At 34.4% G+C, this 10,824-nt stretch overlaps 1 protein-coding gene across 1 annotated transcript; it reads right to left on the reverse strand.

Moving 5' to 3' along the window:
- Positions 1–1,110: 1,110 nt before the first annotated feature.
- LOC124839478 (glycine dehydrogenase (decarboxylating), mitochondrial) lies at positions 1,111–7,980 on the reverse strand. The gene is made up of 15 exons (XM_047315298.2): positions 6,548–7,980; positions 5,795–6,040; positions 5,636–5,713; positions 5,453–5,553; positions 5,170–5,365; positions 4,917–5,042; positions 4,461–4,646; positions 4,235–4,348; positions 3,492–3,644; positions 3,063–3,251; positions 2,876–2,953; positions 2,665–2,790; positions 2,483–2,581; positions 2,081–2,198; positions 1,111–1,505 (listed from the first exon to the last, which is right to left on the reverse strand). Exons 1-15 carry the CDS (start codon positions 7,829–7,831, stop codon positions 1,411–1,413), a joined length of 3,189 nt encoding a protein of 1,062 aa, XP_047171254.1. The 5' UTR covers positions 7,832–7,980; the 3' UTR covers positions 1,111–1,410.
- Between the last annotated feature and the right edge of the window lie 2,844 nt (positions 7,981–10,824).

A 10,824-nucleotide genomic window follows, 5' to 3' on the forward strand; every position in this document is an offset into this window, starting at 1 on the left:
AAAATTATTACGTTTAAAAACTAACCATATATAACATTTAAAATTATAAATTTAAATATAAATTACTGTAAATAAAATAAACAAATAAAATAAAAACGAAACGTAAAAGGAACACTGCCTATGGACGGATGACATCCTTTAACGGATGTCAACATCCGTTGAAGGCAAAACGGATGTCGACATCCGTTTTGCCTTAAACGGATGTTGACATCCGTTGAAGGATGTCATCCGTCCATAGGCAGTGTTCCTTTTACGTTTCGTTTTTATTTTACTACGTTTTGCGGCTCATGCAAGGATTATAGGCTTGGATATTAAAAGGATTATTGGAAGTATGGGAAGGATTTAGGGTTTAGGATTATTGGAAGGATTATGACTACGTACCTGGAGAGGAACCACGACAAGGACACTACACCATAAACGCACTGCACCGAGAACAAGAAGAAGATTGTTTGATAATTCTTTTCACGATCACCAAGCTTTGTAGAAAAATATTTTACTCATACAAGAAACTACGTAGGTTATCAGTGAAATATGTTATAAATGAATAAAATTAAAAAACAACAATTTTAAAAATAAAATTTTACTGAGGGGCAAAATAGTAAAGGAAAGGTGGAGGAAGGGGCAAAATAGTAAAGGGGAGGTGGAGGAAGAGATGTGTGGGGGTGGAGGGAGCAACACCCATAGTATTTTAATCTTGATTTCACTTTTGCATCTAATTCACCAAGTAGTAACTTGAGGTTTGGAGAATCTTCTCTAGGCGTTCCACGTTACGGAGAATTCATGGGAGTAGCAAACGACTTCACTCAGTAGGTTTGGTTCAGCAAGAATAATAACTATTTTATTGTAGAAGATACAAACCATTAAATAAAAAACACCATAGCATGTTAGAGCATGTTTGCATGTCCGTGCTTTTAAGAACTATATTTACTCTCAAAATAGCAAATTCTTTGTTTTTCACTGTCTCTTGAGATTGGCATATATACATTGAAAAACTCAACAGTATACTCTCAAATTTTATCCAAATATGGTCTTTACTATGACGCAGTAAGTCATAGTTGGTGACGAGGGGCAAATGAAATAACACAACAGTATAAAATCTATACGAACAGATTACGGCAAATGCATTTTTTATTAAAAGGAACTACTACTGATTTTTTTTTTCCTTTTTTACACTTGTGTTATATGAATGAAATTTATTTTTCACATTACTTTGATACATAGGCCTAAAATACATTTCTAAAACCTAATAGCAGCAGAAATTATGTGAATGATTTTTCTTTTCAACTTAAGAGGAGATGATTATCATCATTATCACATATGATGAAGCAATATTCAAGAGGTGAAAGCACTGTATGAATAGGAAGAGTTTTATGTACAACATGAAATGGAAATAGTTGTCAATAGAGCAGTCTAGGCTGTGGCTGCAGCTTCTTCTTCAACAGCCTGTGATGCTGGGAGAAGGGTGCAAATGAGGTTGCGGTCACCATACACATTATCAACACGTCCTGATACACATGTTACATTTGTTAGTCTAAGCATTTACATTTGTTACATTCAGCTATTACATTCAGTAGCACAAAATATTAAACAAGGGATGATAATGGTGGTAAGGTCAATCATGAGAAGGATGTCATAAGAATATATTAAGAGGTAGATTTTAAATCTAACCTAACTCTACAAAATCAGTCCATCTTATATCGAGACATATACATCTCAAGCGTGTGACTAGATATTTATGAGTGTTTCGATAACAGAGCACGAGAAGTAGATTTTAAATCTAACCTAACTCTAGTCCGTCTTACATCGAGACATATACATAAGCGTGTGACTAGATATTTATGAGTGTTTCGATAACAGAGCACGATAAGCCCAACAGAAAACAAATCTTATTATGATAGATATTTTTAAATGACTTCGATACGATCTAAAAAAGTGGATTCTAAGTCTAACTTAGTCCTATAAAACCAACTTTAAAGTGAAGTTTGTACTTATTTATATATTGTAAATTTGTCTTATCACTGGTTGAAGTGAGATTTCAAACAGAAAACATAGTTATATAAACAAACAACTGCATGATTACCTGTGGTAGGCCAGAACTTTGAAGCACGGAGCCATGGAGCTGGGAAGGCTGCATATTCCCTTGAGTAAGGTTTTGTCCATGCATCAGCCATGAGCAATGATGGTGGATGAGGAGCTCCCTGCAGAACATTTTAGATAATCAGTCAAAGTGCATGAAGTAAGTTGAAATTGTGAATGAAATGCACAGCCAATGGCAAAGAAATTGTTACATGAGGGAGTAAATAAGTGACTCTCAAAATTTTGTGATTTCCAACAAGTTTTAATCAGTAGTAGAGTGTTGAAAAGTGTTAGTTACAATTTAAAAGACAGCCTTGAAATTTCTTGTGTACTGTAAATAATCAAAACTGAAACAAGCATTCCTCTTTTTCTGTAACATCATATCAATGAAGAACAAATTTTTTACCTTAAGCACATTGTTGTTTATGTCAGCCTTTCCTTTCTCTATTTCAGCAATTTCTTCTCTAATTGAAATAAGAGTATCACAGAACCTGTCCAACTCGGCCTGCAATGATGATTAGTTGAATTAGAGAAGAAATTACTCAAAAAAATGGTTCAAAGGTCGAATTTTCCAAGGTTAGTATCAACCTTGCTTTCACTCTCTGTAGGCTCAATCATGAGTGTGCCAGGCACAGGCCATGACATTGTTGGTGCATGAAAACCATAGTCCATGAGGCGTTTTGCAACATCTTCAGGCTCAATTCCAGCAGTATTCTACAAGGGAAAAAGCTTACAAGTAGTCAGAGAAAGAATAATTCTAAATGATTGAAAAACATCTGCAATCATGGAATGGACTTACCTTGAAGCCTCTCAAGTCAATAATGAACTCATGAGCAACTGTTCCATTGACTCCGCGGAAAAGAACTGGGTAATAGTTCTGTAAGAATAAACGTATAAGTAAAACCAGGGATCATATACAGATTCATAATAATAGGAAACTAACTAGAAAAGGAAAGAATACATATAATCTATGAAAAGGGTCAAACCTCCAATCGTTTGGCCATGTAGTTTGCATTCAAAATGGCTATCTTTGATGCATCAGTGAGTCCTTTAGAACCCATCATAGCGATGTAAGTGTAAGAGATTGGCAATATGAGTGCTGATCCCCATGGTGCAGCAGAGATGGTACCAAGTGGTTGAGGATTTTCAGGGGCAGGAATTCCACCAGTTGATATCTTCATTTTGAAAACAGAAAATAAACGAGCAAGAACAAAGTCACACAAATGATTTACCTTCACAGGAGTTTAAGTTCTACCTATGAAATAAAAAGGAACAATGCTATCCAATCTAGAAAATTAAACTAAAGACTAGTTGCTTTTTTCTGTGAAAGCAATGCACTTTTTAATCAATGTAATAAAAAACATAAATTCATAACTATACACAATACCATCCACAAGAATGAGAGAAGTGCTTACCACAGGGTGGGAAGGTAAAAATGGTGCCAAGTGTTTCTTTACACCAATAGGACCCATGCCAGGGCCACCTCCTCCATGAGGGATGCAGAATGTCTTGTGGAGATTGAGATGACAAACGTCTGCTCCTATCCAACCAGGGCTTGTGAGCCCCACCTGTAAACATGACCAAATATAATTTGATAATTGAACACATATTTTTGGAAAATTAAGCTCAAATTGATAAATTCTGGGTCACTATGAAATGAAGAATCTGACAACAGAACAATTTGTTGTGAAGAGTATGAAAAGACCTTACTAAGGATTTTGGATCTATTCACATTTTGGAGAAGACTAACAAATGGAGAGAAATTGGTTTCTTGAACTCTTAGGCTTTGTTCACTTGAATGGAATTGGGAGAGAGTAATTGAGTGGATTTGAGAGGATTTGAAGATAAATTTTTGTTGTTTATTTGAGTGAATTTGGAGGTAAGGGAGAGTGGATTTGGAAGTAAGTTTTTTTAATCTGTCACATCAATCAAATCTTACACTAATTCTCACAAATTTGCTTCTAAATTCACTCTCATTTACCTCTAAATTCACTCAAATAAACAACCAAAACATTTATCTTCAAATCCTCTCAAATCCACTCAATTACTCTCCCGCAAATCCATTCAAGTGAACAAAGGGTTAGTGAATTTCATCGTGAACATACACTTGGTCCAACACTAATTACATGAATGTAAAGATACATATATAAAAACAAACCTGTGCATTCATGTTGGCACCATCCATGTATACTTGGCCACCATTATCATGAATAATCTTGCAGATCTCATCAATACCTTCCTCATAGACACCGTGGGTTGAAGGATATGTTACCTGCAATTAAATCAAAATCAAACTACTGTAAACAATGCCCAGGTTTGACAATACCTCAATTAGCTTGTATAAAGACAATATTGAGTAACATTCTAAAGGACTCAATTTGTACCATAAGTGCAGATAAGTTGTCCTTGTGTTTTTCAGCAGCCTTTCTCAACTCTTCTATATTAATGTTTCCCTTGGCATCAGTTCCAACTGAGACGATTTTCATTCCACACATTGCAGCGCTAGCAGGATTTGTACCATGTGCTGAGACAGGTATAATGCAAACATCGCGGTGATGGTCACCTCTTGCCTACAGTTTCGAATGGCCAAAAGATGTAAGAACCATCACAGGTATTTAAGAACATTTATTGGATATGATAATGTAGGAAAATCATTGCATCTCTTGTAGATACTTAGCAATAGAAAATGGCATATCTAAGACTATGTACAATTTGGCTGCAATGAAAATACAATGTTACATTCAATAGTAATCACAGAAATACTTATATATCCTAAGACTAAATCAGAAGAACCATAAATTTCTGATAAGTTATCATAATAATCCAAGTATGGTCCATACCAGATGATATGCACGGATAACCATAAGTCCAGCATATTCTCCAGCAGCACCGGCATTTGGTTGCAAGGAGAAGGAGTCAAACCCGGTGATGGTACACAACAAGTCACCCAAATTGTCGAACATTTCCTGATATCAAAATTGCTTGTTCAGACAGAAAAAACAATATTTATCTAATACATTCAAGGATGAAAAAGTATGTATATGAATTTCTTTGAGTGATTAGTGTTGTAAGATTATTTGAACATCGGATTACCTGATAACCTCCAGCCTGGTTAACTGGTGCAAAAGGGTGAATATCACTAAAGTTGGGCCATGTCACAGGCATCATTTCTGTCGTTGCATTCAGCTTCATTGTACAGGATCCCAATGGAATCATACTGTGGCATAGTGAGAGATCTTTTGATTGTAGCCTATACATGTACCTAAGCAACTCATGCTCAGTTTGGTACCTGTGAAGAGAAAATAAAATTGATGTAAGCTTCCATAATATAATTGCATTAATTGCATGAATTCAAAGTTCATGAAAAGGGACATACGTGTTAAAGATAGGGTGTGTCAGAAAAGGGCTATTCCTAGTTAATCCAGAAGGAATTGCACTTTGAACTTCTGATGCAATAGATGCAGCTGTGAAGGGGACCTGTATATAAATTAACATAAAAATCATGAGTAATGATAAAACTGTTAATTTTGAAATGAATATAATGTGTAATCATACTTACTGGCTTTCCACCAGCAAAGACTTTGAACAGCTTATCAACATCCTCTAATGTGGTTGTTTCATCAAAAGCAACAGTGATCTGAAAAGCCACAAAGCTCCATTATCCGAAGGCATGCAAACACAATTAACCAATTTTAGTGCAACAAAAAGCAATACTTACAGTGTTTCCATCTACAACTCGCAAATTTATTTCGCTTTTGATAGCTGCATCAGCAATTGCATGTGCATTGGAAGTCTTAACCTTCACAGTGTCAAAGAAAGGAAGGTCTTGAACTTCCACAGTTCCAAGTTTCTTTAATCCAAGAGCAAATGCCCCAGCAAGACCATGAACACGGTTTGCAATGTTCTTAAGGCCTTCAGGTCCATGATACACAGCATACATAGCAGCCATGTTTGCAAGAAGTGCCTAAACAAATCACCCCAGTATTTAATAAAATCCTCAGCCAACTCAAACGAAATCACAACATACCTCCAGGAATACACTAACACAAGGCTTCATGATAATCCTTAACAGAAAGTTCCCTCCCAAAAAATAGGATTCGAAACATGAATATATATTTAAAAATATAGTTTGATTCTGATACGTAAGTCCGCACACAAATTTATACACTATAAACTAATAAGAAATCACTCTCAATATGACTTTTAAACCAGATATTTCAATAGTCACCCATGTTATCATACATTGCAAACTATGATTAAATGATAGTGTAAAAAACCTTTCCATAGATGGTGAATAAGTCAACAATTTTATGATATGGTAATCTATAATAAAAAGACAGCATTAAAACCATTTACACAGTCAGTAAGTTCTAATTGATTTCTAAAAACAACGTAGAAATAGTAAAACTATCAATAGCTTTGCAAATGAAAATAACTAAAAATTATTGAAGGAACCAAATGAGCAAGTTACCTGGGCAGTGCAAATGTTGCTGGTAGCCTTGTCCCTCCTGATATGCTGCTCCCTAGTTTGCATTGCCATCCTCAGAGCAGTCTTTCCTGTAGAATCAACACTGACTCCAATGATTCTCCCTGGCATCATCCTCTTGTACTCTTGTGATGTGGCCAAGAAAGCTGCATGAGGACCTCCATAGCCCATTGGAACTCCAAACCTCTGAGCTGATCCAACAACAATATCTGCCCCCAACTCCCCAGGAGGCTTCAACACAGTCAGTGCCAACAGATCACTTGCCATAACAACCTTCACCTCATGAGCATGAGCCTTCTTGATGAACTCCCCATAGTCCAACACCTCACCCTCAGTCCCAGGGTACTGCACAAGCACACCACACACATCCCCAGATTTGTAATCAATATCCTTAAGATCTGCTGTCACAACCTTGAGATCAAATCCAGCAGCTCTTGTCTTGCAAATATCAATGGTCTGAGGGTGGCAGTTACTTGCGATGATGAAGGTCTTCTTCTTCCCCTTTTGGATGTTATTGCACATGGACATTGCCTCAGCTGCAGCAGTGCCCTCATCAAGCAATGAGGCATTGGACATGGGCAAGCCAGTGAGGTCAGTGATCATGGTCTGGTAATTCAGCAGTGACTCAAGCCTCCCCTGAGATATCTCAGCCTGGTAAGGGGTGTACTGAGTGTACCAAGCAGGGTTCTCCATTATGTTCCTCAAGATCACTGGTGGAACATGAGTGTTGTAGTACCCCATCCCAATGTAGGACTTGAAAACCTTGTTCTTTGAGGCCAAATCCTTCATGTGCTCAATCATCTGGCTCTCTGTCAAACCTCCATCGAATTTCCCGAACTTCATCTCCTTCAAGCGGATCGACTTAGGAACGGTGGCATCCACCAGAGAATCGAGGCTCTCAAAGCCAATTGACTCTGCCATCTTGCTCTGTTCCTCTGGGGTGGCAGAGTTATGGCGCCTGGGGAAAGTGTCACTCCGTTGAAGCGCTTCAACAGAGATGGATCGGGTTGAACCGACACCAAGGAGGCCACCAACAACGCCGCGTGACATGGTGGCGATGTTCATGCTCCTTCCCAGAAGGGTCTCTGTTTTGAATCCTCTGTTTCTCACTGCAGCGGAGGAAACAGAGGACATGCACCTAGAGGAAGAGTACAGCAACATGGGGGTGGTGGAAGAGTGCAGTAAGGATTCATTCTTCTGGTGCTGCTTTGCCTCTGAAACCAGACGCTTCAGAATGGCGCGGTTCGCAAGCCTGCGAGCACGTTCCATGAGTGCTGCTACAGAGAGAAAGAGAGAGAAAACAGAGGGAACAGTGTCTTGTGTTGAAATTGCGAGGTTTCGGAGTTGTGAGGTGTTTTTGTTTTTCTCGTTATGATTCCATTGGAGTTTGTGAGTGAGGATGGGGTGTAAAGTAATGCTGATGATAATAGAGTCGTTTGAAGGCTATATAATTATATAAAATATCAACGTAAGTTCTACTTGCATATATATAAAATATAAAAAATAAAACGATGATAATACAATTGATGTGTAATTATGTCACTTAAAAACTTGATTTTGAATTTAATTATGGGTTTGTGTGCATGAAAAAGAGTCATTAAGAAAATTGGGTCCTTTAAATATGTCTTTTATGATAAAAAGATTGGTTTTTGACTTGTAATTGAAAATGGTACGAACATTAAAAAAACAGAGATTAAGATAGGAAAAGGTTCGATTTTTCCGAAATGAATGGGTAAAAATGGATGATTTTTTTGTGGGGGTGATAAAATATGGTTTTTGAGATCTGGTGGAAATGGTAGGTGGTTGGTGAGTGAGAGTCCACCAATGAAGGAAAATGACAGATTGAAGGTTATCACTGTCTCAGAAGAAAACACCACAAACTGTGGAAGGGAGGAATGGATGGAAGGCATTGAAGCTGGGAAGATTGAGTTTCAATGGAAGACAATTAAGGTTGTTTTACTTGGAGAGGGAAAAAAAGATGTTTTGTTTTTCTTTTTAATTTTGTGAGGTTTGAAAATGGTAAGATTCTGATGAGTAGTTTGTGGCAGATCCTTCACAGAATCAGCAGGCTTATCCTTTGTGTCTGACAAAGCAAAAATAAGTAAAAGGGTAATTTGGGGTTTTGAAAATTTGGGGCTATGTTTTTGGTTGAGATAGATGTAGTGAATGGTGTGAAAAAGGACACATTTTGATGCTTAAAGGAACAATCACAATCTGAAGTGAGATTTTTGATTCAGGTTGGAACTTCCTTTATTTTAGGTGTGACACTCAAAGAATTTGATAAACGGGGTTGTTGAGGAAATTTAAGGATTCATTAGTCCATGAATCAAAGGTTGCAATGAATGAAACAATCTTTGCAGTTTTTCAGCAAATTCAGAAAATCTTGTCAGTAGAAACATGCATTGTTATAGAAAGTTGGTACAATAAATACTACACAGATAAGTTTACATTGTAATTGTACTTTTTGATTAATATTTACTTTTATCAAGAACTAATTTTTATAAAAAAAATATCGATATAACTATTTTTATATTCACAAAATTCAAATATTGAATTTAAAAGAAAAGGAAAAGTTGCTAATTAGATAAAAAGAAATTATTGGTAAAATTCAGCAAAAGGGTGGTAGGTGAGGGGAAAAAAATGCATGCTTTATAAGCACATTATTAAAGCATAATCAATGGTTTGGTTTGTAGTATTTATCAGTATTGTACTACCACCATGTGGCAATAATCAAGGGTTTAATTATTTTATTTATTTTTTCTCTTCTAAGTTTTCTAATGCAAAAAATACAATAAAATCAAAAGGATTGAATGAGTGAAGACCAACTACAACTACAGATTCAACATAAGAACAACTTTTATTTCAAAGCACGTCATTTTTTTAATTCTTTTACTGTCAATATCTAAATATTAGGTATTAAACATTTAACTATTTTAATTTAAAGAGAATAAAATTGATAAAATTTATTTCAGTTATTGCATAAAAAGGTTTTATATTTTAAAATGAGATTTCTATAGTTGTTTTTAAGGCATGTAAGTTAGAAATATAATTAGATAGTGGGGATTACAGGAATGAAATGAGAGATTGAGAGAATCGATGGTTTACGGACATGGAAAAGGGAATCTATTTTATTTTAAATTTTTTTCATAATAATAAGATTTAGAAAATTATAAATTCTGTATCAATACTTGAAATCTCAAATTAAATTTTCTTTAATTATACTTTGACTAATTTTTACTGTATTTTTAAATTGTACTTGATGGGTGATGGGTTTGGTGGACTTCCAATTCAAAACATTATGAATTGAATATTAATATATTATTTGTATTTATATTTGAATTTAGAACGACAAGTTTATAGCTTATTAATTTAATTAGTCAGTCAAATTAACTTTTATTTAAGAGGTAGGAATTTATTTATTTTTTATTTACAAATAAAGAGACCAAACTCTAAAACTAAATTTGCATTAAAATATTTTGAAATTTAAAAAGTAACTATGAATTATTTTGACAGCACAGGAAAAATATTTCTTATGTTTGTTTGTTTTTTTACATATTGTGATCTTATAAAATTTCATTTTATTCTCGTATTATGTTTATGATATAAAATTGAATTAAATTTAAAATCTATTTTTTAATATATATCATTTATAAATAAAAAAGAGATCAAATTTAGTTTTATATAGTTTATATCATGCATGGTCTGTGAAATTGAGTCCAAAAACAATGAAAACAAAAATGAAGAACAAAATAGAAATTATAAAGTTATAAATTAACATTGTGTTATGGTTCAGAATTGAATTATTAGAAAACACATATAATCAGAAACTCAAAATTATTAGAAGTTAATTAAAACAGAAAATTACTTCATCACATACCTACTTCTAACTATGTTTATTTCAATATTTGAAATTAGTATAATCACTCTATTTCAAAAGTTGATATTAAGAAAAAAACTACATAGTATAACTATGTTGCAGGATTTCTTCTAAGTTACATAATAAACTTTTACACAAAAATAACCGTAATTCAAACTAGAGAAAATTTGTAAAAGCATAAAATAAGAAAATTTATATATATATATATATATATATATATATATATATATATGCAATTCCTTTCAATATATATCACTTTTTGAGCTATTTCAATAATAAAGACTATCCATGCTCTATACAGATGTACAATTATAAGAAAAAGAAATACAATCACAAACTAGAGTAAGTTAATATATTTAGAAAAAAATTATAAATATTTTAAAGG

Source organism: Vigna umbellata, chromosome 1, assembly GCF_029865625.1.
Source record: "Vigna umbellata cultivar VRB3 chromosome 1, Vumbellata_1.0, whole genome shotgun sequence".
NCBI lineage: Eukaryota > Viridiplantae > Streptophyta > Magnoliopsida > Fabales > Fabaceae > Vigna > Vigna umbellata.